Source organism: Chroicocephalus ridibundus, chromosome 1 (genome assembly GCF_963924245.1).
Source record: "Chroicocephalus ridibundus chromosome 1, bChrRid1.1, whole genome shotgun sequence".
NCBI lineage: Eukaryota > Metazoa > Chordata > Aves > Charadriiformes > Laridae > Chroicocephalus > Chroicocephalus ridibundus.
In genome coordinates, this window is record NC_086284.1 from 12,340,846 (window position 1) to 12,365,719 (window position 24,874).

At 62.7% G+C, this 24,874-nt stretch overlaps 1 protein-coding gene across 2 annotated transcripts in view; it reads right to left on the minus strand.

Annotated features, from left to right (window-relative positions):
• Positions 1 to 4,441: 4,441 nt before the first annotated feature.
• The window catches only part of DCHS1 (dachsous cadherin-related 1), a 78,930-nt gene continuing 58,497 nt past the window's right edge, over positions 4,442 to 24,874 (minus strand). For both annotated transcript variants that reach the window (XM_063328947.1, XM_063328955.1), the window contains exons 10-21: positions 22,372 to 23,206; positions 21,830 to 22,069; positions 21,251 to 21,376; positions 20,744 to 20,953; positions 17,685 to 18,548; positions 17,088 to 17,201; positions 13,430 to 13,641; positions 13,094 to 13,248; positions 11,655 to 11,785; positions 10,839 to 11,125; positions 9,905 to 10,043; positions 4,442 to 9,667 (exon numbers count right to left, since the gene is read on the minus strand). In XM_063328947.1, the coding sequence (XP_063185017.1) occupies positions 7,053 to 9,667; positions 9,905 to 10,043; positions 10,839 to 11,125; positions 11,655 to 11,785; positions 13,094 to 13,248; positions 13,430 to 13,641; positions 17,088 to 17,201; positions 17,685 to 18,548; positions 20,744 to 20,953; positions 21,251 to 21,376; positions 21,830 to 22,069; positions 22,372 to 23,206 (5,928 nt within the window). In that variant the 3' untranslated portion in view covers positions 4,442 to 7,052. The remainder of the gene's footprint in view (positions 9,668 to 9,904; positions 10,044 to 10,838; positions 11,126 to 11,654; positions 11,786 to 13,093; positions 13,249 to 13,429; positions 13,642 to 17,087; positions 17,202 to 17,684; positions 18,549 to 20,743; positions 20,954 to 21,250; positions 21,377 to 21,829; positions 22,070 to 22,371; positions 23,207 to 24,874) is intronic.

Consider the following 24,874-nt stretch of genomic DNA (forward strand, 5'->3'; position numbering starts at 1 on the left):
GAGCCGTGATCGCGGCCGCCCGGAGGGACGGCCCGGGCAGGAGCCGGGGCCGCGGTGGCTGCCGGGGCCCAGGGTGCACCCGGGGGTCCTGGGCGGGGGGCGGGGGTCCGTGTAGGGCTGGTGGTCCCGTGCGGGTCCTGGTCAGGGGTCTGTGTAGAGACTGTGGTCCCGCGCGGGTCCTGGGCGGGGGTCAGGGGTCCGTGTAGGGCCAGTGGCCCCGTGAGAGTCCTGGGCGGGGGGCGGGGGTCCGTGTGTGGCCGGTGGTCCCGTGCGGGTCCTGGTCAGAGCTCCATTGTAGGGTGGTGGTCCCGTGCAGGTCCCGGTCAGGGGTCCGCGTAGGGCCGGTGGTCCCGTGCGGGTTTGGGGGGGGGGGCAGGGGTCCCATGGGGACGGGGCTGAGGAGCCCAGGCTGGGGTCCAGCTGGGGAGGGGCAGGGTACAGCCCAGAGCCCCCCCGCAGGGGTGGGCTGTTCGCTGGGGGAAGCGGGCCCTGGCGAGGGAGGGGTGCTCGGGAGCAGCGGGGCCCACGCAGAGGGTAGGGCTGGAGGCCCCAGTTCCATGAGGCTGCTCCTCACTGGAACCTCGCTGGGGCGGGGGGGGCAGTGGCCGCAGGGCTCGGTGGCTCAGAGGTGGCTCGGCGGGGGTGGCCGTACGGCAGGAGTCATGGCCGAGCGACTCGTGCAGCTCCTGTCCAGCTGGCGCTGTCACAGGCGGCCGCTTGGCTCGTGGAGCCGCCGAGCTCCAGCTTGCGGCTTCCTGCCCTGGTTCTCTCGGATGTTCGTTCCCACACTAGGAGCTCTCCTAATTAGGATGACAAAAGCGGTGTGATGACGATACGCGCAGATCTCGGGGTTGCGGAAGGTTCAAGCCGTTTTTGCCGTCGCTGAAGGGAGCTGCGGAAGTGGTGCCTCGGACACCGCGGAGCGTGGCCCCTGCCCGCAAGCCCCCAGGCAGCTCTGGAGGGGGTGTTCCGGCGGCGGCCGGTGGGGCAGAGGGTGCTGTGACCCCATCCGCCCCTGCCCAGTTTGGCTCAGCGAGCCAAGTCCTTGTCCCAGCCCGGTCACACGCGCAGACACGCTGCGTACCGTGGCTCCAGCAGTTCCCAGTTGCTTTCCTGCTTCTGCAGAGCGGAGTCCAAGCCAGGAAGAGACGGACAATGGGAAAACCACCTGCCTGGCCCAAGCTGCCATGTCTCCCACGCCAGAGCCGCTCTGTGGCCGTCCAGAGCAGCAGCTGCCGGGGGGGGAGAGAGGCCCGGAGGGTCTGTCCTACCTCCGCAGCGGCACGGGGCATCACTGAAGCAGGGCTGATGCTTGGATTGTTGCTGGGAAGGTGAGGCTCCTTTCCTAGGAAAGGCCGGGCTGTAGCAGTCCGGCTGCTCTCCCTCCCGCAGCGCCGTGGGTGCCGCTCGGCGTGGAGGTGCCGCCTGCCGGGGCGGGCAGTGCCTGTGGCACGCCGTTGGCCCTGCTCCCTTTGGGTGGCGGGCGGCCGCCAGCGCACCCGGCGGGGCTGAACCAGCATCTTTCCTGTCCACAGACCCCCATCGGCTTCTCGTCGACGCTGGGACCTCGGCCCGCGTTCCTCAGGCTCACCCAAGCCCCTCTCTGGCCTCCAAGGCGCTTTCCCTGCCACCTGGAGGTCTTGTGTCTTCTAGGAACCCGCTGCGCCGTCCCCGTTGCTCGCGGGAGGCCAGCCCTGCTCTGTGGGTGCTGCCCGTTAGCGTGAGCGTCTCTGCGAAGCCCTAGGGCACTCCTGGCCCCTGCAATTGGAAGCACATGTGGAGTTTCCATGCATGCGGCGCTGTGCGGTTTGCAGCAGCTGGAGCTGGTTGCTTGCCCGAAGCTGTGCAGTTGCACCCTGCGGGGCCGTGGGCCGGGGAGGCGGGGGGGGGGGGAAGCAGGGGACCTGTGCCGGGGGAGACAGCGGCCAGGGAACACGGGGAAAGGGCTGGGGCTGGTGGGTGCAGGGCAGCCGTTGGGGACGCGGGACCCGGTGCAGCAGAGGGAGCAGCCCAGCACCCCCCCGCAGCCAGCCAAGCCCCGGCCCCCCGGCCTCGCTGGTGGGAAGAGCGTTCGCTGCGCCACGGGAAGGCTCCTGAGCCGGGGCTGGGAGTCGCCTGCCCTGTGTGGTGCCCGAGCGTGGGGCTGGCCAGCTGGAGGTGGCCCCGGCTGCCATCCCTTCCCGGGACCCCGCAAGGAAACAACGGCTCGGGACGTGCAGGGAGGCGCGTGGGGCCCTGACGGCAGCAGAAAGAGGTGCAGAGCGCAGTCCCTGCACCCAGACCGCCGCTGGCCGTTCCCATTCCGCGGTGCCGCGCTCCCGGCCGTGCAGCCCTTGCTGCTCCCTGCTCCCGCGCCCGGGCGTCAGCCCTTCCCGCGTCCCGGCCCTCACCGCGTCCCACCACGGGTGGGGTGGTCCGCCTTCCCCCCACCCCCCCCAGCCCCGTTCCCGCTTCCCAGCCCGCGTGGCACCGTCCCAGCAGCTGCAGCTGCAGCCTGGAGGGACTCGCCGCTGCTCAGCCCTGACGCACACGTCGGCCGGGGCCTGGGGCGCTGGGCAGCGCGCGCTGCCAGAGAGCCGCAGCCCACCCAGCCCTCCAGCTGGTTACAGCTTTGGGCAGGGCTGTCAGGGGGATGAGATTGGCGGGAGATTATTTCCTGGATCCGTCTGGCCGGCGAGGATTAGATTGCCCTGACAGAGCTAATTACTCTAACGAGCATCTGCTGCTGGTCTGACTCTGCAGCAGGCAGGGGACGAGAGAGCCTGAGCATCCAGCGGAGCTGCCGAGGTGTCCTGGGTGGAGCTCTGCTCGCCCGGCTCTGCTCGGCTGCTCGCCCTGGGCGTGCTTGGCTGCCGTTCCTGCCGGTGGAGGCAAGCGTGGCCTCTCCTTTGGACAGTCGGGACTACCCGAGGTCAGGCCATGCCAGGGGAGAACAGTAACATCAAGGTCCTTCCTGCTGGCCCGAGCCCCACGTGTCTCAGCCGCAGAGCGGCGAGCATGCCTGGCATGTACCGGCATCGCTGCTGCTACCGGCCGGGGAGCTGGAAGGTGATAGATTCTGTGATAAAGTAGCACAGAGAAATGGTGGCAGGCGGAGGAAGCCCAACCGCCCGCTCAGAGAAGGGGACACCCTTCCCCAGGCGGTCACTGGCTGGGGACACCCCCATGGTCTGAGGGTGGCACCCACCACAACGGGCGCGTGGGAGCTGCTCCCCCAGGCCCGCCACGGGCTGAAGGGGCATCGCCCCGGGGTGTGGGACACGTTATGAGAGGCAAAACGCAGAGCGTTTTAGGATTGTGCAAGACTGAGTCTGGGATGTTTATCAGAGGTGAGGAGAAAGGTGAGGGAAGAGAGGGATCAAGGTGGTTTGGGGAGGAACAAAAAATGGGAAAACAGGGAAAAAGGGATAAAAGTGGCCAGCCACGTGTAAGTGGATTGATGGTCAGTACATTTGTCTGGCCGCGTCCTGCATCTCGTGACTCCACAGCCTGTCCGCTGTGTGTGCGTGTGTGCGCGTCTGCGTGCGCTGGTGTCCGTCATGGGAGGTCTGTTGCAGCTGGAGTGGGGCTGTGGCCTCAGGGACTTGTACGTCCCGGTGTCAGCAACTGGGGAAACTGGGAATCCGGGGGCACCCACTGGGCAGACTGTGCCTAAGCCCGGCTACGGGAGAGCTCCACGTTGTACACGGATATTCCTGCCAACAGCCCCTCGTCGGGCAGCGAGGGGAGAGGGATGGGGCTGTTGGTGCTGTTTGTGTGTGTCCGTGCTGTTCTGTGTGTCCGGCTGTGCGCACACACGCAGACGTCTCTCGTACACCCGCGTCCGTGCGTGTGCCCGGCAGGAAAACCCGCTCAGCCTCCCCACTGGTTAGACTGGGGCCGTGGCACTGCGGCGGCCTCGTCTGCCGCGTTGGGCAGCCTCGCATAGAAGGGACCCGCAGGGTGTAGTCACCAGGGCCACGTGTGCGGCGGCGGCAGGATGCGCGCGGCCACACCACGCACCGCTGGAGGAGGCAGGGGCAGCCAGGCCGGGCCCCCGGTGCTGTGCTCAGGCTCTGGATTTCCTCTGCTGCGCTAAAGGCTGAAATACCCGCACCTCACGTGCCGGCCTGGCCTATTGCTGCAGCCAGGAGGCAACTGTGGCCCGGCCACGGGGCTGCCTGGAGCTGCCAGCGTCTGCCCCAGGGGCCAGAAGTAGCCGCGGCACAGCCCACGTGTCCCAGCTGGTCCCAGCTCTTCCACCCAAGGAGCTGCCCAGGGCCAAGTGCGGGGCGTGGGTCCTGCCCGGGTGTCTGTAGCCCGCGGCACGTTGCTGGTAGCCACGCCATGCGCCGAGCTCCACCGTGGCCCAGGTCCGTCTGCCCCCTGGCAGCCCTGCTGGTGCTTCTCACGGTGCCAGCGCAACGCCAGCCCGGCGCAGCAGGGATGATGTCCATCTCTGTACAAACAAGTGTGGTTTATTAAGGCATTTCTTTGAGAAGTTGGCACTTGGGTCCAGGCTGTGCTGGAGCGGCCCAGTGTGCAGGCCGATGAGCGGCGCCCAATACATGCAGCTCGGCGAGACACGATACAAAAGGTACAAACAAAGTAGAAAACAGGAATCGTAGTACAATGTGTAAAAATAAATAACTGGAGGCTTGGCTCCTGGCTGGGCTCAGCAGCCCGTGGCTGTGTCCCCCCCTCCCCCTCCACCAAGTGGGGCTGCCGTGTGTCTGACCCTTCTATGAGGTGCGTGGTGTGTGTGGGGGGGTGACCCATCTGTGTGCCCCTGTCCCAAGCAGGCAGGGGGGAGCAGGGCTGCTCGGCCGCCCTGGCAGGGCTCAGGGAGCGCACGGCCCCCCCAAGGCGTGCTCCCCGCAGTGCCCGTGAGCGGGACAGCCCGGCCCGGAGAGCAGGGACGAGGGGTGCCCGCCCCAAGGGCTGTCCCTCTGCTGAGCGAGGCAGAACCCGTCCTCCCCTCCCGGGGGCCGCCTTGGGTGCGCTGTGGCGCCCAGACAGCGCGGCTGTGGCCCCGCAGCCCCCTCGGTGCCACCATCGCTGCTGCAGATCCTCGTCCTGTGCCCAGGGCAGCTCCCAGGGCTGCCGGCACGGGGGACCCGCTCCCATGTGCACGGTGGGGACCGGGGCGCAGGCAGCATCCCCGCGGCGTGGGGACACCCGGAGCGCAGGCAGGGTGTCCTGGGACCTGCCGCACCGAGGGGAGGTTTGGGGCTGAGACAAGGAGAGATGGGGCTGCAGTCACAGCTGGTTCTTGGTGCGAAATGGGGAGGGAGCGGGCAAGAGCGGTGGGTTTTGGCTGCTGTGATAGAACATTTGGGGGTGGGGTTTGGAGCCACGGTGCTGACGTGCTTTGGGCTGAGGCTACAGAGTGGGTCTAGCGAAAGTGTGATAGGAAGGAAATTCCCCCAAATCCCCATCCGAGACGGCTGGGTGTCCTCCCTCACCCCACAAACACACACCTGAAGCCCAGGCTGCGCCTTTGGGGCTGCTGCAGCGCTCCACATGCCCCGCTCCCGGCCTTCCCTCCGCACCCAGGTCTGCGTGCGTGGGTCACAGTGACCGTGAGCACCCAGGGCCACGGCAGCAGTCCCCAGGACTGCGCTCCCAGGGCCACGCGACGCGCGCTGGCTCCACCGTGAGCAGCCACGGGCTGCGGGGCGAGCGCTGGGCAGGGGCTGACCCCGGCGTGAGTGGGACACCAGCCGCGAGGCCGACTGCGTGAGCGGTGCCGGAGTGAGGACGGGGACCAGCCCCATTGAAGCGTGGCTCTATCCCATGCTCACGACGTGGCACGAGGGAGCGGTGCAGAGCAGCACAGAGGGCTGGGGGTTCTGGCACCTACCCACATTTTGGAGGTGGCCCTGGTGGCCCAGGGCACGGGGGAGGCCAGCTGCCCAGTGTCCCACCCTGTGGCTGTTAGAGGACATGCCGGCTGCCACCGTGCCAGCTTCAGGCCACGTGGCGTTTTGGGATACCCCCTCCCACCTGCTCCCCTCAGGCCTGGGGCTGATGGAGTGGGAGGAGAGTCACTGGCTCACGTCTCTGAGCGGCCACCTCACTGCCTTTCCCGGGGCCAGGCCATCTCAGGGTCGGCTCTGCTGCAGCTCTCACGCTGCCGCTCCTGCCAGCCCCACCGCGCAGCTGCCGGCTCCGTGTTCGTGTCTGTGTCCGGTGCCCCAGCCCGCAGCCCAGACAGGTACCTGGCCCCGGGAGCCGCTTCTCCAGGAACGGGGCTCCCACGCTGCGCAGGGCACCTGCCTCCCAGCCCAGGCCCCCAGGAACAGGGCTCTTCCAGCAGCCCTGGGAAGGAGATCCCTTAAAAGGGTCCCATGGGTGGGAGGCAGAAGGGCTTGAGAGACCCCAAAGGATCCCCTTCACCCCCACCAGCCATGGATGGGCAAGCGAAAAGCAGGCACTGCCTTCTCCTCCCACTCTAGCTTGGCTCGGGATGGGTCTCCCCTCACTTTTGGGAAGCAGGTTCAGCCATCCCCGTCCCCGCAGGCAGCACGGGCTGCTGTGGCTGTGCCTGCTGAGCAGCGCGTCCCTGCCCCGGGAGCATTCCTCCCCAGCGCCGCGAGCTCCTGCGGGGAAGGGGCCAGCGGGGATGGCTCAGCGTCCTGCTGCACCCAGGCCGCTGCGGGCCTTGGGCACGTGGCCGGGGCAGGGCAGGGTCTGCAGTACCCCAGCCCAGCAGGGCAGGGAGCACCCGTCTGCTCCCAGCCTCTCTCGGAGCACAGAGTACCATGAAGCATCATCCTGCCAGGCGCCGATCTGAGACGCCATGAGCAGTACAAGGAACCATCGCCCTGGGGTGCTGGCACTAGGATCAGCAGTCCACAGGGCACCAAAACCAGCACGGAATCTGCCAGACCACAGGGAGCGACGGGAGCCAACAACCCCAAAGGACACGGGAACCCACAGCCCCTGGGGGCCCCGGGCCAGGCAAGGTGCTGGGAGAGCAGGATTAGCACCCGTGCAGAGCAGCCCTGGGCTTGGCCCCGCTCCTGACCCCACGGCTGCGGGGTGGGGCGGAGGAGTCCCTGGGCCCAGGTCTAAATCCTGAGCTCGGCCTCCTCGGGGGGCTCCAGCGAGTGCTCAGCACTGATGGCGGAGGCAGAAGGCCCCTGTGAGATGCCAAAGGGCGAGACCACGGGGGAGCGGGCAGCCAGCGGGGACAGCGAGGGGGAGAAGCTGGGCGACATGGCAGAGGACGAGATGGAGCCCTCGTGGCTGATGGGCGAGCGGCGCAGGGAGGACGGGTGCGGGAAGGTCCTGCCCGGCGGCGGCTTGGGGGGCACAGACTTGGCACCCGGGTGGGCCACTGAGGTGATGAGGGGCGGGGGGTCGATGCGGGGCTTGGGCTCTGCCTTGGGCTTGGTCGGGAAGGGCTTGCGCAGGGAGCTCTCATCCTTGAGGCGGGCAATCTCCGTGAAGACACTGGCCAGCGGCTGGAACTGGGGGCACCAGTTCAGCAGGTAATCCCAGTTGTAGCTGCCGCGGAGCTCCTCATCGCTGGCCACGATGGCGGTGAGCGAGCCCTCCACGGAGGGCTTGCCATCCTCCGGGAAGGCATAGTCCTGAGGCTGGGAGGAGACGCTGAGGCCACAGCGCACGCCGAGGAAGGCGCTGCCTCCTCCATCCTCGCGGTACAGCTGCGGGGGCGGCCCCGGCAGCAGCAGCCCGGAGCCCTTCTTGCTCTTGAACCACTGGGCGCTCTCCAGGGCAGCCGGCTCGCAGGAGATGTCGGAGAGCTGGTCGGCGTCTTGCTGGATGCCGGAGTCAGGGCCGCGAGCGGAGATGTGCTCCTGCATGGAGGCCGTGATGCTGGCCACGCGTGGGTACTCGTTGATCATCCGGATCTCGTCGTCCTCAGCGGCTTCGGCGGAGCCTCGGCCGCTGGAGTGCGAGGGGTCCAGCGAGCCGCCCCGCGTGTAGGGCCCTGCCGGCTCGCCCCCGTACCCCGGCAGGGCCTGGTGGTAAATGTGCTCGCCCCCGGGAAGCGCCGGCTCCTCGCGGCCGAGCTTCTGCAGGGAGCCACTCGGCACGCGGCCCAGCGCCCCGTCCCCCTCCGGCTTCTTGCGGCCCCGCCGGTGACGGGAGCGGACCAGGGCCAGCACAATGGCCACGGCGGCCAGCACCACCACAACCCCCAGCGAGGCGGCCACGGCCACCAGCAGCAGATTGAGGTCGGGGGCCAGGCCGAAGGAGGTGTGCGTGACGTCAATGATGACCTGCGCAGAGGCCGAGCGGGAGGCGGGCAGGGGGCTGCGCGCCTGCACCTCCAGGCTCATCTCGCGTGGCTCCCTCTTGGCACGCCCGGCCCCGGCCTGGGGCTGGCTGTCCACACGCAGGTAGATGGTGCCTGTGGTTTGGTTGATGGCAAAATACGGCGAGGGCTTTGCCAGGGAGTACAGTACGACGCCGTCAGCCCCTTCGTCCTCATCTGTTGCCAGCACCCGCCCGATGCTCTGCCCTTTGCGGGCGCCCTCAGGGACCTCAAAGTTGAAGGAGGGGCTCAGGAAGATGGGATTGTATTCGTCCTCCCCTGTCACCAGCACCCGCACTGTCACCGTGGCAGAGGCGTTGCCAGCATCAGTGGCCCTGACTAGTAGCTGGAAGGCTTTGGCTCGTTCGTAGTCAAAGGTAAGTCGGGAGCGCAGCTCCCCAGAGCTGCTGTTGACGGCGAAGGCATCCCGGCCCTCCGCCATGCCGGGCTCCCCCACTGGCTGCTCCAGCACCGTGTACCGCAGTTCCCCAAAGACACCGGTGTCTGCGTCGATGGCACGCAGCGTGGTGACCAGCGTGCCGGGAGGCAGGTTCTCTCGCATGCTGGCGCTCAGCACCTCCACTGGGAAGTACGGCTTGTTATCGTTGACGTCCTTCACCTCGATGGCTACAGGTACCAGCGCAAAGTGCCCGCCTGGCACATCCGTGGCCTGCACCACGAGCGCATGCAGCGCCTGGGCCTCCCGGTCCAGGGGCCGTGCCAGGCACAGGGCCCCCGTGTTCTCGTGAAGCTGGAAGAGCCCATGCTGGTCTCCTGAGCTGATGGTGTAATGAACGTGGCCGCGGGGCCCCGAGTCAGCATCGTGGGCCACCACGCGCAGCAGCTCTGTGCCGGGGGGTGCGCTCTCGCTCACGGCGGTGCGGTACTCGGCTCGGGTGAACACGGGTGGGTTGTCGTTGACATCCTGCACGGTGATGAGCACAGGCACCGTGGCGCTGCGCTGCGGCAGGCCCCGGTCCGAGGCCGCCACAGTGAGGTTGTAGACGGGGATGGCCTCAAAATCCAAGTGTTCCACGAGCACCAAGGCACCCTGTGTGCGGAGATGCCCCCCTGCCCAGGCCACCCGGCTCTCCACCTGGAAGGCGTTGCCACCATTGCCACTGACGATGGTGTAGTCGAAGCCAGCATTCTCCCGGGAGAGGTCGGCATCGCCTGCCTCTAGCGTCAGCACGGTGGTTCCTGGGCGCAGGTCCTCGGGGACGCTGGCATTGTAGCGTGGCGCATGGAAGCTGGGGCTGTGGTCATTCACATCCAGCACCTGGAGCTGCACTGTGGCCCAGGATGAGAGGCTGGGAGAGCCACGGTCGCGGGCCTCCACCACCAGGTCCAGGGTGGGCTGGTTGGCGTCAAATTCCACCCGCCGGATGGTGAAGAGGGTCCCTGTGAGGGCACAAAGCCAGAATCAGCATGGGGGCCAAGAGGCAGCCGGGAAGGGTGTCAGGGTTATTGGCTGGCGGAACAGGCGTCCGGGACGCTGTGGCGGGAGCACTCGGAGGCCACCCCAGACAGCGACCCGGTGAGGGGCTGAGCCTGGGCCAGCCTGGGGGCACCTCCCTCCGCCGGCACTGCCAGAGCAACCCACAAGACAGACCCCACACAGCAGCCAGCCCCACGCACCGTTGCTGGGGTCAATGGCGATGTCAGGGCTGGGCACGGCCAAGTGGAAGGTGACATCCCCGTTGCTCCCCGAGTCCGGGTCGGTTGCGCTCACGGTGAGAATGATGCTGCCCGCAGGCGTGTGCTCCGGCAGTGTCACCTGGAAGAGGAGGAAGCCCCAGTCAGCGCCTGTTCCCCCTTGCCTGGAGCCAGCCAGCAGGGCTGGGAGAAGGTCTGGGGCTGGCCAGGGCAGCGATAGCCAAGGTGGCCCAGCTCATCGCTGGCCAGGGCCTTCCCCACCTCTGCCCCAGGGCCATGGCTGGCACGCTGAGGGGGCCTGCCCCACGTGCACAGCACCTAGCCCTGTTAGTGTGACTCCCGACCAGTTTCAGCATCCAGTTCCTGATCCTTTTCTCTACTTTGCCCTGCTATTCTGAAGAACATTTTATACAAATCAAAACAGCTCTTGTCTTTTTGGTGTGCCAAACAGCACGTATAAACAGACAGTTCCATCGGTCTCTGCTCTCACAACCTCCAAGCGTTTCTGTGGCTTCCCAGCTTCTTGCGTCTGCTCCAGAGATGCAGCACATTTGCGCGCGTCAGCTTTCATCCAGCGATCCGCCTATGGGGCCCCAGACCGGGTCTTGCCAGAAACACTTGTCCGGGTTGTGACCCATCTCCCACCACTTCTGGCCTTCCCAGTGTTCCCACCTATTCCAGCATGTCCCATCTGCCTGCAGCTGTGCAGGCCCGCAGCTGCCGATCCCAGCGCTACGTGCCTGGTTTCAGCCTCCCGTTCATGCCACAGTGACAGCACAGGGGGTGTCAGGATGTGGACGGAGCCCAGGGAGAGAGGGGAACTCTGTGCCTGGTCAGGCCAGTGAGCCAGGCAGGGGCAGCAGAGGGGCTGGGGCAGGACGGCCCACGCTGCCCGTCACGCCTGGGTGCACAGTACCTGGTAGAAGCCCTGGCTGAAAGTCGGTGCGTTGTCATTCACGTCCTCCACAACGACGGTGAGGTTGGCCTCCGTCTCATGGCGGGTGTCGGAGGCACGCAGGGTGAGGGTGTAGTGGCTGCGCTGCTCATAGTCCAGTGGCCCCGTCAGGGCAATGCGTCCTCCATACCGCAGCACGCTGAACGTGCCCACGGCATCACCATCCAACATGAGCGCGTAGGAGAGCACGGGGCCCGAGTCCACATCGTTCCCGGTCAGCTGGGCTATCTGGGTGCCCAGCAGCGTGTCTGTGGAGAGGCAAGGCGTGAGCAAGCAGCACGGTCTCCCTGGAGAAGACCCGGCTCACGTGGTGGGAAGCCAGCTCAGCCCAAAGCCTGAGCACGGAGGACAAGGGGGGAGATGCTTGGGGTGAAGGGGAAGGTCTTGGGAGGTCGACAGGGCAGGTCAAGGCTGGCACAGGCACGGGGCACACGGGACGAGGACGGAGGGCAGGCAGGGCATGTGCGTGCAGCCAGAGCCCCTGCAGCGCGGGCAGGGGCCAGGGATGAGTTGGGAATTCAGCTGGTTCCCTCAGGACACAGCTGCAGCACAGGGGCTGTACAACCCCCTGCCCCAGGCCGTCACAGACCAGGCAGCGCCGAAGAGCACAGGGGGAGCTCAGCCAGTGGGTCAGCACAAGCTGGCCCTTGGCAAGGCAACATCTCTGGGGGCCTCAAGAGGCCTTTCTGGGGGCTTCTCCCCGACCCACGGGTGCCCATCGCGCCTCAGCTCTTGCCATCGGTGACGCATTACCTCACGGGGCTGAGCTGCACTTACTCTCTGGGACCCGCACCTCCCAGGGAAACGGGATGGTGGGGCTGTTGTCGTTGACGTCCATCACCACAACGGTCAGCGTGGCAGAGCCCACAAGAGGCGGAGTCCCCCTGTCCATTGCCGTTACCACCAAACTGCGGGCAAGCACAAGGTTCACAGACATGTGGCCATATGTGTGAGGGAGCAATGCATGCATGCGCTGCATCTGGGACATGTCGGGGGGGGGGGTACTGCATGTGTGCACAGGGTTGGAGCGGGTCCATGTGGCAGTGGAACTGTGCACAGCATCTGGAGCGTCTGGGGCAACGGATATGTGCAGAGCATCTGGAGCGCACGTGTGGGGCAGCGGACGGGCGTACATCCAGAGCATGGCGGGGCAGGGCAGCAGAGGGATGCACATTTGAGGTGTGCGTTCGGAGGGCAGGGGCTTTGTGTCCAGCACCCGGAACGTAGGAGCGGGCAGAGAATGTGGGCACGCGTGTTTGGAGCAGGCGGTGGGCAGCGGATTCCTGCACAGGCCTGGCATGGGCACGTGGGACAAAAGCGGCATGGCTGGAGGCTTTTGCAAGTGGAGGGAAGTGGATTCACCCACAGCATTTTCAGTCTGTGCGAGGGGCCGGAGTCTGGAATGTGCGTGGGAGACGACGCAGGCAGAATAGGGGCGCAGTGGGGTGCAGGGAGATGGGCATTTGGAGCATATCTGGGTGTTGGGGAACGCGCGGAGCCTCTCTGCGGACTGGTGATGGGTATGCGAACGGAATGGATGCCCTGGGCCTCGCCGTGCCCGGGAAGAGAGCCACGTAGCCACTGGAGCATGCACACGGGGAGAGAACATAGCCCTGGGTGGGGGGCAGAAGTTGTTCCTTGCATCTGAACCATACACACGTAAAAGGGTAGGGGAGGACTTAAATTCATTGCGTGTAGCGTTTGCCATTATCCTATACAGGTGTGGCTAGGCTGGCTGGGCGATGTGCACGTGGTGAGGGCCCAGAGGACCAGCGCTGAATGCAGGAGGACTTGCAAGAAGGTGCAGGGCAGGGCATCAGCACCTGGAGCGCACGTCGGGGGCAGAAGGGTGCAGTGCGTGGGAGCGGGAAGGAACTGAGCATATGTGGTCTGGATTAAGCAGGCAGGAGAGGGAACGGATGCAGCCCCTGAAAAGAGCCCACTGCTCCCCTCCCAATCTTCTCAGATTTGCAGGGACCAGGCTGAACGGAGCAGTGGCTCATCTCACGGCCATCTGTCATGCTTCAATACCATTTGCTCCCCGTGTTAACACTAAGCCTAAGTTCCTGCTGTTTGGCAAAAACATTTTACAGACAGGGCTGCGACAGCTTTGGGTGGCACTAAGCAGCAGAGCATCCCCCCCCAGCCTTGGGGACGTTGCTCCACAGCTATGCCCCCCTCATATCGGCGGCACGAGTTAGTCTGGCTCCACTCACCGCGTCTGGGACCAGATCTCCCTGTCCAGGATGGCAGCAGTAGTGATGGTGCCAGTCTGAGGATCGATGTGGTACAAGCCTGTCATTGGCAGGGACTGGTTGATGGCGTAAGTCACCTGCCCATTCGCTCCCTGGTCCAGATCATCTGCCAGGACCTGCAAAGCCACACGAGAGATTCAGCAGTGCAATTGTGGAGCCCTGCAAACCACAGTCCTCCAAAGCTAGACCTATCCGTAGGTGCCAGCCCCAGGCCCATGGCACAGTCCCCCAGCCCATCACCCCGGCACAGAGGCAGGCCAGGGGCCTCGATGTCCCCGTTCGTGTCCCCAGCGATACCTGGATGACTGGTGAGTCATAGCTCTGTGACTCCCAGATGAACGCCACGTAGTTCTGCAGCTGGAAGCGTGGCAAGTTGTCGTTCACATCTTGCAGGTTAAGGTTTATGGCCATAAAGCCGAAGGAAGCTGCTGTCTCTGCCTGGACCACGAGGCGCAGCCGGGGGCTGGCCTCGAAGTCCAGGCTGCTGGAGTCCTGAACTGAGATGGCACCTGGGAGCAGGGAAACAGCAGGACGGGGTGGGTGAAGAGGGGGGCGAGCGACGCACCAGCACATCCAGCCCTCATCTTCTCTTTCGTTCCCTTGCACTCAGTCCATCCCTCCGCTCCCCCATCCGTTCTCAAACGCAGAAAACACACACTGAGCTCCTCTGAACCCCCTCCAAACCGACGGCCTTCTCGTCGGCCCCAGCGAGTTGTCCTGGGTGATGCATCCTGCACCTCGCTCCGTACAGACTGCTCCTGCTTACGCTAAAGCATGCAATAGCCTTCCCCTGTGGAGACACCATCTGACGTATGGCCAGTTTAAAAAAACCCCACTCCATGGCAAGCCCCATACTGCTACACAAGCTCATCACGCTCCAAGCCAAAGTCACCAAACTGCAGCTATTAGTTTTGGGCAAATCCTTACAAAGACGCTGTAGGAGCTGCCAGCTGTTCTCCTGCTAGGGGTCTGCTAGGACAGACATCCGTTCTTATCCCGCTGAACCACTGCACCTGGGCTTTTGTAATGACAAAGCATTGCTGTCCCACCCAAGAAGGTGGAGGGCATCCAAGAAGATATTCTAAAACGACTGGCAGTATTCCTACAGGCACGCATTCAAGTGGAATGCGGAGGAACTGTGCTCCTGTGGCTGAATTCCTGCCTTGGGGATTCCTGCAGGGCCTCCCTCTCTCTGCAGCCCGTTTCAGCATCTACGTGCAACCACCAGGTGAAGTGCTCAGGCTATGGGTGTGCAGCAGCAGGCAGCGAGGACAGCTCTGTGGCCGCGGACAAGCCCAGCTTCTGCGTAAGAGCTCTGCTGCCAGCTTTGCATCACGGTCACCGGAGCTCCAGCTTTCAGCGCACAGCTGAAACCAGGCTGCATGTCCAGGAACGGAAAAACACAGATTACGGCTACTAGCATGGTGGCCTGGTTTGGAGAACAGCTGCGTCCTCACCTCCTGCAACCCAAGGGCTGGGAGCCGGCTGTGCTCCCCTGCCCCTCTGCCACCGTTTGACTGCTGCAGCGGGCCCTGCCTCCAGGGCTGGCTTGGCCCAGAGAAAATACAAGGAGAGCAGTCAGCAGCAGCAGCAGAACGCCTTCTGAAGGGTTGTTCCTGCCTGGGACAGAAGCAGCAGAGCCTGAGGTGCCACAGTATGGGCTGAGGATGCTCCTGTGACATTCCCCTGCTCTGGTCTTGTCCACAGCAGGCACTTTAGTGTGCTCTCCAACGCAAAGCTCTCGCAGAGCTCCTGTGGACATCACCTCTGGTCCTCCCTGCAGAGGAGAGAAGGCTAGGGATGGCTGAGGGCAGTCATGGACCGGTGCCCATGCACTGGCCCATTGTCACAGCAGAGCCGAAGAGCCCAGTCTAACGCTGCTTGGCAGCTGGCGCAGGGCAGGAGAGCAGTGCTGTGCCAGCCCCCCCTTGCCCTCCCTCACCGTGGTGCTCCAGCATGCAGGCCCTTGCCCTGGGAGAAAGCAGGGCAGACAAATGGGACTCAAGGAGGGACATGTTTTAAGGGAAAAATCCTGCATTCTGGGCACTTTGCCCGAGGGAAATGTTTCCCCATTGAAACGAAGTGGCATTGCCACAGCAACCAAGGTGCAACTGAGGTGCAGCCAGGACACGTCCAGGGTGTTCTCAGAACCGCTGGCGCACACGGCTTGAGCAGAGACGAGATGAAGGGATGCGAAGGGACAAGCGTTACAGGGGGAGATTTGTGATTCTGTGATCCCGTCAGGCCTTGCTGCAGCGCAGCATGGCAGCTTGCCACGCAGGCCAGTGTCACAGCCACACGTGGTGTAGCAGAGCCCTGATTATACCACCCGGGACAGCAGGGAGAGGGGACCTCTCTGCGTGACCGACCTCATGGGTCTCAGCCTCCCACACCGGGGAGCAAGAAGCTCCAGCTTGATGTCAGTGCTACGACGACTGAATTTCTCATATCATAGAACAGTTTGGGTTGGAAGGGACCTTTAAAGGTCAGATACTCCAATCCCCCTGCAATAAGCAGGGACATCTCCAACGAGATCAGGTTGCTCAGAGCCCAGTCCAACCTGAACTGGAACGTTTCCAGGGACGGGGCATCCACCACCTCTCTGGGCAACCTGGGCCAGGGTCTCACCATCCTCACTGTAAAAAATTTCTTCCTGAGATCTAGTCTAAATACTCCCTCTTCTAGTTTAAAGCCATGACCCCTTGTCTTATTGCAACAGGCCCTGCTAAAAAGTCTGTCCCCATCTTTCCTATAAGCCCCCTTTAAGTACTGAAAGGCCACAATAAGGTCTCCGCGGAGCCTTCTCTTCTCCAGGCTGAACCCCCCCAGCTCTCTCAGCCCGTCCTCCCAGCAGAGGGGCTCCAGCCCTCCCAGCATCTCCAGGGCCTCCTCTGGCCCCGCTCCAACAGCTCCGTGTCTCTCCTGTGCTGAGGCCCCAGAGCTGGAGGCAGCACTGCAGGGGGGTCTCCCCCGAGCGGAGCAGAGGGGCAGAATCCCCCCCCTCGCCCTGCTGCCCACGCTGCTGGGGATGCAGCCCAGGCTGTGGGGGGGTTTCTGGGCTGCCAGCGCGCGTTGCCGCCTCATGTTGAGCTTCTCATCCATCAATATCCCCAAGTCCTTCTCCTCAGGGCTGCTCTCCATCCCTCCATCCCCAGCCTCCTGACCGGGGGCTGTGATATGTGCACGAGCCTCACCGCAAGGCAACCCCAACCCTCACCCTCCCTCAGCCAGGCTTTCCCTGATGCGAAGGGATCCACGGCCCCTCAAAAGCTGTCCATTGAAGCACGTGCTGCAAACAATGCCGGCTTGCCCAGTCTCACTGGGCAGCATCCTGCAACCTGCCTCCCTGCTCTGCCCGGGCTATCCGCCACCCACAGGCGCCACCGACGTGCTCAGCACCTGCTGACTGCCCAGGGACCAGCCTGAGCGGTGGGAATCCTTAGAACGCCCACTGGACAGTGAGCGGTTCCCCAGTTATTGTCACCTTTGGGACCGCACAGAGACAGCCATGGATCAGTCCCAGTAGCACCGTGCACACCAGAGAACAAAGCGCAGCAGCCCGGGTGCCTGGCTCCGAGGCCCCGGCACGGGATGTGTCATTTGGCTGAACTTGCCATCCGAGGCAGGGGCTGCACCCAGAGTGCATCTTAGCGATGGCCCTGGCCTCTGCTAAATCCTGAACCAGGCCTAGGCGTTTTTGGGGAAAAGTCCAGTTAGGAGGGACCAAAACTGGGCTGGGAGCTGTGCTAGCAAGCTCTGGACAACGCCAGGTTAGTGTTCACGTCCAAATACTAACACTATTTAATTTACTGCTATAGAGGTGTGGACTCTGTTCTAGTCCACAGTGGCTGTTCCCCTCTGGGGGGGCTCTGAGCCTTGTGACCGGGGAGCAGGGGCTGGCAGAGCGCTGGTGCCCTCCCACTCGCTGCTTCCCCGTCTGGGCTTGGTGCTGTACCTGAACTGGGCTGGATAAGGAACGCATTCTTCTCGTTGCCGCTGACGATGCTGTAGGTGATGCGCCCAGAAGAGCCCCCCGTGTGGGTAGCTTGGATGTTTGCCACAGCAGTGCCTGGAAGAGAGCGGAAGAGCGTGAAGGGGCAGCAGAGTCTCGGGGCAGGTGGCAGAGGGGGTGGGCGTGTGGGGGCGGCACAGGCTGTACCACCGGAGCACAGCTCTGCCCGAGGACACTGCTGCCAGAGGACGTGAGATCTAATGGTAATTTTGTGTTGGGAGCAGCTAGGATTCCTGGGGCCCGTCCATGGCCCCTCTGTGATCTCACTGTGACTCGCGGGGACCTTCCAGGAGCCACTGGGCACCTGTAACTGCCTACAGCGATCCGAACAGCCTGAGGCAAACCCACAGGGGCTACCACCCTGCGCCTGTGCACCAGTCAGACCCCGCAGCCTACCCAAAGCATAATGGGGCTTCCCAAGACCCTGCCGTGCTCCCTGGTTTGAGGTTCCCACAGCTTTGCCAGCCCAGCACCCACTTTCCCTCCTGTCCCGTCCCATTTCATCCCAGCACTTGCTGGTCAACTCTGCCCAGCTTATACCTGGGGCAGCATTTTCTGGTATGGCCACATCACTGGTGCTCCGGGGGAAGCGCAGCCCCTGGTAGGGCTCTTCCTGCAAATGGATCACCACCACGCCGGTAGAGGAGAGCGCCGGCTGCCCCAGGTCTGTGGCCAGGATGAAGAGCGTCCGCTGGCGCTGGCTGAGCGAGCTCAGGGGCTGCAGCAGCTGGATGTCCCCTGTGTAGGAGTTGATCGCAAAGGCGGAGTTGGGGGTGGCGAGGCGATACAGGATGGAGGCATTGGCACCTGCATCCCTGTCCTCTGCCCTCATGGTGGCCACGACCTGCTTGAGCGGGGTGTGGCGGGACAAGTTGACAGTGAGTGGGCTGTGCAGGAAAGCAGGGGCATGGTCATTGACGTCTCGCACGGTGACAGTGACGCGCACAGCCGCGCTCTTGGGCTCCCACGGTGCTGAATCCACAGCCTTGGCCAGGAAGCTGTAACTGGGGTGGCGTTCCCGGTCCAGCGCCTGGGCACTTCTGATGTGCCCGCTCTGCGGCTCGACCTGGAACATGCCAAGTGACTCATTGCCCAGGTAGTAAGAGACCTGCCCATTGGTGCCTTCATCAGGGTCCTCAGCCACCAGCTGCAGCACCAGGGCGCCAACAGGCAAGTCCTCTGGCACCTCTACCACATACGAGGCTTGAGCAAAACCAGGGGCGTTGTCATTCAGGTCCAACACCCGCACGTTCACTGCCATGGTGGCGCTGCGCGGGGGGGTGCCGTGGTCTTGCACCACCACTGTGAGGCTGTAGGAAGCAACTTGCTCCCGGTCAAGGGCACGTGCAGTGGAGAGGACACCGGAGACTGGGTCTAGGCTGAAATCCTGCCCAGGGTCTCCATCTGGAAAAGAAGAGAGGGAATAACAAGACAGAGTGACTATAACTGCCACGAGGAAGGACCTGCCCTATGCTGCCCAGAGAAGACAGAGGAAGATTTTCCCTTAGTTGAGGAGGACCGGGTCAGAGACCACTTGGCCAAGCTGGACATTCATAAATCCATGGGCCCTGACGGGATGCACCCCCGAGTGCTGAGAGAGCTGGCAGATGTTATCGCTAGACCACTCTCCATTGTCTTTGCAAGGTCATGGGGAACAGGAGAGGTGCCTGAGGACTGGAGGGAGGCTGACATCACTCCAATCTTCAAAAAAGGCAAGAAGGAGGACCCAGGGAACTACAGGCCGGTTAGTCTCACCTCTGTCCCTGGGAAGGTAATGGAGTGACTCATTCTGGATGTCGTCTCCAAACACATAGAGGAACAGGAAGCTATTGGAAGTGGTCAGCATGGATTTACCAAGGGCAAATCATGCCTGACCAATCTGATAGCTTTCTATGATGTTATGACTGGTTGGCTGGATGAGGGGAGAGCCGTAGATGTCATCTACCTTGACCTTAGCAAGGCTTTTGACACTGTCTCCCATAACATCCTCATTAGGAAGCTGAGGAAGTATGGGCTAGACAAGGTGACAGTGAGGTGGATCGAGAGCTGGCTGAGTGACAGAACTCAGAGGGTTGTGATCAGCGGCACAGAGTCCAGCTGGAGGCCTGTAACGAGTGGTGTCCCTCAGGGGTCAATACTCGGTTCAATTTTGTTCAGTATATTTATTAATGACCTGGATGATGGGACAGAGTGTATCCTCAGCAAGTTCGCTGATGATACCAAACTGGGAGGGGTGGCCGACACTCCAGAGGGCCGTGCTGCCATCCAGCGTGACCTGGACAGGCTGGAGAGCTGGGCAGAGAAGAACCTAATGAGGTTCAACAAAAGCAAGTGTAGGGTCCTGCACCTGGGAAGGAAGAATGCCAAACACCAGCATAGGTTAGGGGCGGACATGCTGGGAAGCAGCTCTGAGGAGAAGGACCTGGGGGTCCTGGTAGACAGCAAATTATCCATGAGCCAGCAGTGTGCCCTTGTCGCCAAGAAGGCCAATGGCATCCTGGGCTGCATAGGGAAGACTGTGGCCAGTAGGTCGAGGGAGGTCATTCTCCCCCTCTACTCTGCACTGGGGAGGCCACAACTGGAGTACTGTGTCCAGTTTTGGGCTCCCCAGTTCAAGAGGGACAGGGAACTACTGGAGCGAGTCCAGCGTAGGGCAACCAAGATGATTATGGGACTGGAGTACCTCCCTTATGAGGAAAGGCTCAAAGAGCTGGGACTCTTTAGCCTGGAGAAGAGAAGGTTGAGGGGGGACCTGATTAATGTTTACAAGTACCTAAAGGGTGGGTTTAAGGAGGACGGAGCCAGGCTCTTTTCAATGGTTCCCAGTGACAGGACGAAGGGCAATGGGCACAAGCTGGAACATAGGAAGTTCCGTTCAAATACACGGAAAAACTTCTTTACGGTGAGGGTGAGAGAGCACTGGAACAGGCTGCCCAGGGAGGGTGTGGAGTCTCCTTCTCTGGAGATTTTCAAGACCCGCCTGGATGCAGCCCTGAGGGATGTGCTTTAGGCAATCCTGCTCTAGCAGGGGAGTTGGACTAGATGATCTCTAGAGGTCCCTTCCAACTCTGAAGATTCCGTGATTCCGTGACAGCATGAAGTCCACCCCAGTGCGGCCTGGCAGGGAGGGCAGAGTGAGCTGTTCTCTGTACGGCCCCAGTGGGATTGAACCTCCTTGGTCCAGCTCTGTGTGTCTGTGCAAGAACTGCCTCCAACAGCTCACAGGCCAGTGCCGCTGTCACAGGAAGCCCCCAGACAATGCACAGCGTAACAGCAAGGAGATCTCACTTCGCAACCTGTACCTTCAACAGGTCAGAGCGGCCAAGAGAGGTATGGAACTAGTCCAAGCCCGGGGAACCAGACAAGAGCCTGGGGAATGAGGAAATGCAGCCTCTCCAGATCTTGGGGTGCTCTTTACTGGGGGCAGAGAAACTAGAGGGCTGAGAGGGCAGCAGTTACACGCGGTTTGGAGCCGGAGAGAACTGGGGTGGAACAGGAACTGTCACAGGCGGATGCTTCCTAGAGCCATGGGCAACCCAGGGTGAACAGAGCTTACCTGCCGCCGAGCAAGAAGCTACAGAGCTCCCTGTGCACCTCACCTGCCACGCGGTATTCCAGGCGCCCGTTCTCGCCTCCGTCAGGATCGGTGGCCCGCAGGGTGTAGAGTGCCACGCGGCTCTGGTTCTCGGGGACCTCCACAGAGCAGGACTCACTCTCTAGGTGTGGCGCGTGGTCATTCTCATCCCCTACTGTTATCCGCACAGTTGCCTTGGAGAGGTTGGGGGGCAGGCCACCATCCCGCGCATAGACTGCAGGAACAGAGCAAGAGCGCTGCAGGCTGCCCTGCGGACTGGGAGCTACCATCAGGGCTGTCATCACACGCAAACGCCCAGACAATCGCAGGGGCAGCCAGGCATGGGATCGCTGGCGTTCCTGCGTGCTCAAACCACCCAACCACCCCGCCTGCCCCACAGACCCCCATCGCTTCCCGTGCCCTCCCTCCCTGCGATACTGCCCTACTCCAGCAGTGGGGAGCACCCATCTGCCTCCCCTCTGCTCTCTACCCCCCCGCCGGCGGAGCCTCTCATGCACCAGCACAGCCCTACCCATCAGCACGTGCTGCTCCTGCTCCTCGCGGTCCAGGGCACGTGTGGTGACAATAAGCCCCGTCTGTGGGTGGATGGAGAACGGCCCCCCCGAGAGAGTCCCGTAGGACACCTGCCCATTGGCACCTGCAGGGAGGAACACGGTTTGAGGGCAGCCCAGCAGCAACCCCAGAGCCCTGCACCTCCTTCCTCCCACGCCTCCCACCCAGGGGTCACGCAGGCTGTGGGAGAGGACGATCTCACTCCCCGGCAAGTAAAGCTGGGGCAGAGATGTGGGGTGGAGGGAGGTCCCAGCCCAGCCCAGCTTGTGGAAGGGAAAGACGGGCCGAGGAACCTCCAAGGAACAAAGGCCACTGCCTTGGGGAGCAGAGGGAATCACAGTCCCTGTTCTCATTCTCAGCTTCTCCCAGGATTCAGCCTCTCTCTCCTCTCCAGGCCAGGAGATGACCCTTCCCTCCATGCTCAGCCGGGCTCTCCAAAGCAGGTGGAAGGGAGCGGAGTGCACCCAGTCCTGGGTGCCGCATCTCCAGAAGGGCCCCTGACCAAACAGGGCAGCTCACCCTCGCCCTGCATCCTCACCCAGGTCCCGGTCCGTGGCCAGCACCTGCAGCACAGGGCTGCCAGCTGGTAAGTTCTCCATGATGTGTGCTTCATACTCAGGTTTCTCAAAAGCGGGAGCTTCATCGTTGACATCCAGCACCAGCACAGACAGTAGCTGCGTGGCGGAGCGGCGCGGGAAACCGTGATCCATGGCCACCACGGTCAGGTTGTGCTGCACCACCTCCTCCCGGTTGAGGGCCCGCACGATGGAGAGCGCGCCTGCAGACACAGGGAGAGCGGTGAGCTGGGACCACGCAGCACCGGGGCCGACTGTTCCCAGGACAGAGCTATCGCGAGGCCGCAGGCGCTGGGGTGAGCCAGGGACAGCCAGGTCTCAACAGAGACAGCAGGATCAACCAGGCGTTACGCTCGGGCCTCTCCGCACCCCACAAGTCTCCTTCCTCCGGGTTGCACAGCCTCCCCCTGTGCACACGCTGCATCCCCACGTACCCCTGCACCCTCCTCAGCCCCCGCGTTCCCCGTGCCCCTGCCGCCCCCCCTGCCTCCTCCTGGGCCCTCACCAGTGCTGGGGTTAAGGTGGAAGCGGCCATCACTGTTGCCTGCTCGCAACGAGTAGCTCACACGCCCGTTCTCTCCCAAATCGTTGTCCTGGGCCACCACGTGCAGCGCCACGAACCCCGTCGGCTGGTCCTCCATGACGCTGACGGCAGCAGGTGAGAGGAACACGGGCACGTTGTCATTCTCATCAGTCACAAACACACGGGCTGTGACAGCTGCCGAGCGGCGCTGGCTGACGTTGCGGGCCTGGTCCGTGGCCTCCACCACCAAGAGGAAGGAGGCAGCAGCCTCCCGGTCGAGGCCGTGGCGGAGGGTCAGCAGCCCCGAGCGGCTGTCAAGCTGGAAGGGGGCCTCGGGGGGCTCCTGGTGCAGCAGGGCGTAGCGCACCTGGCTGTTGGGACCCACACCATCCCCGTCCAGCGCCTGGAAGGTGAAGACGGACGAGCCAGCCTGGGCATTCTCGGGCACCACAATGGTGATGGGGTCTTCAGGGAAGGTGGGCGCCTGGTCATTGCAGTCCTGCACGTGGATGTGTACCAGCACCAGTCGGCTGGAGGGGTAGCCATGCTGCGTGTCCTCGGCACTCACCTGAAGCACGTGCCGTGCCCCAGCTTCATAGTCCAACTCCCGGGCAGCGTAAATCTCCCCCGTCACACTGTCAACCACAAAGGTGCCATCCCCACCACCTCCTACCACCGTGTAGGTCAGCTGTCCTCGCGCAGGCGCATCCGGGGGTGCCACCGAGCCGATCACAGACCCCGGCTTCACCCCCTCGAGAGGGTGCAGGGTCAGCACAGTGGCATCGGGCCGTGGCAGCACCCGGGAGGACGGCAGCACCTGTGAGGAGAGGCAGTAGTGAGGGGCACGTGCCGGGTGCTGGGTGCCAGGAGCCAGCGCAGAGGGGGGACATGGGGCCTGCAGAGAGCGGGTGTCCCAGCTCTTGTGACCTAACAGATGAGCAGCAACCTGAGAATAAGCACGGGTTTGACAGGGTGAAAGACGAGCTTCACTTGAGGAGCTCTGGTAGGGAAGGACAGACAGAGCTGCTGACTGGCCAGAGAAGGCTCGGGGGGATCTTATCAAAGTACATCAATACCTGAAGGGAGGGAGCAAAGAGGACGGAGCCAGGCTCTTCCCAGTGGTGCCCAGTGCCAGGACCAGAGGCAATGGGCACAAGCTGAAACACAGGAGGTTCCCTCCGAACGTCAGGAAACACTATTCACTGTGAGGGTGACCAAGCGCTGGCACAGATTGCCCAGGGAGCTGGTGGAGTCTCCATCCTTGGAGACAGTCAAAAGCCAGCTGGACGTGGTCCCGGGCAACTGACCCTGGGTGGCCCTGCTTGAGCAGGGTGGTTGGACAAGATGACTCCAGAGGTGCCTTCCTGCCTCAACCATTCTGTGAGTCTGTGATTCTGTGATTGTTAGATACTGCAAAGGCAACAGACACCAGAAAAAACAATTCTGCAAAACATAAGCAAGAGTGGGCAAGAAGAGAGGTAACACCCATCCGGATGAGAGGCCCAGAGAAGAAAGATGACCTGGTATGACCCAAAGATAAATAAATACTATTACTACTTTTATTAAAGATATCGAAGTTCATTTGGGGATGAGGTGCACCTGTGGATGGGTGCGAGGATGCATGAAAAGCCACAGTGTCATCTGAAGGGAAGATATGTTGAAGAACTCGCTGCGCTCCTGTCAAGGAGCTGGGGAAAAAGGCGATACAGCAAAACTGTCCGCTCCGAGAGGCATCAAAATTAGCGACTGTCAAGCAAACAGCTGCGTTACAGGGAGGCAAACAAGTGCTTCAGGGACAACCAGCCTGGCCTCACCACTCTGAAGGCTGTAGAAAGACTTTAATGCCAAGAAGAGTTACAGACACGGCATAAAAAGGAAATGCTATAAAACGGATTGTGGAACGGCTAAAGGCAGATGTGCCAGGCTAACACAGTGCCGCTCTCCTCAAGGACAAAGGAAACGCAGCGTATCTTAACTCGCCTGGGTTTTAGCTGGGCTCTGAGGCAGTAGAACACGGGAGATCACCCATTAAACTGGGGAAAGGCATAGTGTAAGTAAGGCTGTGTGACGGAAAGGACTAAAAGATCGACTGGCTCGAGGAGAGTGATTAGCAGGAATTGCAGAGATGGCTCTTGGTGCTGACATTTACTTTTGATAGGTGCAAGGGCAAAAGAAAGCTGAGCACGTTACGAACTCGCTGACGATGTTAGAGGGCACTGCCAGCCCAGAGAAGCGGCAGAACATCAAACAAGGAGAGTCAAATGGCTTCGGGAGCTGCAAGAATAGGGACAGGGAGATGCGAAAGTGTGTACTGTGAAAGTGCCTTGAGCGGGGGGAACCCGGAGTCTCTGCTGTAAAAGGAAGCTCAATACCAACAACAGAGAAAGGACTTGGCTGCCTGGGCCAACACACCAGGCAGTGAGTGCCAAAGCTATACAGACGAGAAGAACACCCTGCATGTCCGGAACGCTGTTTTCAGTAGATG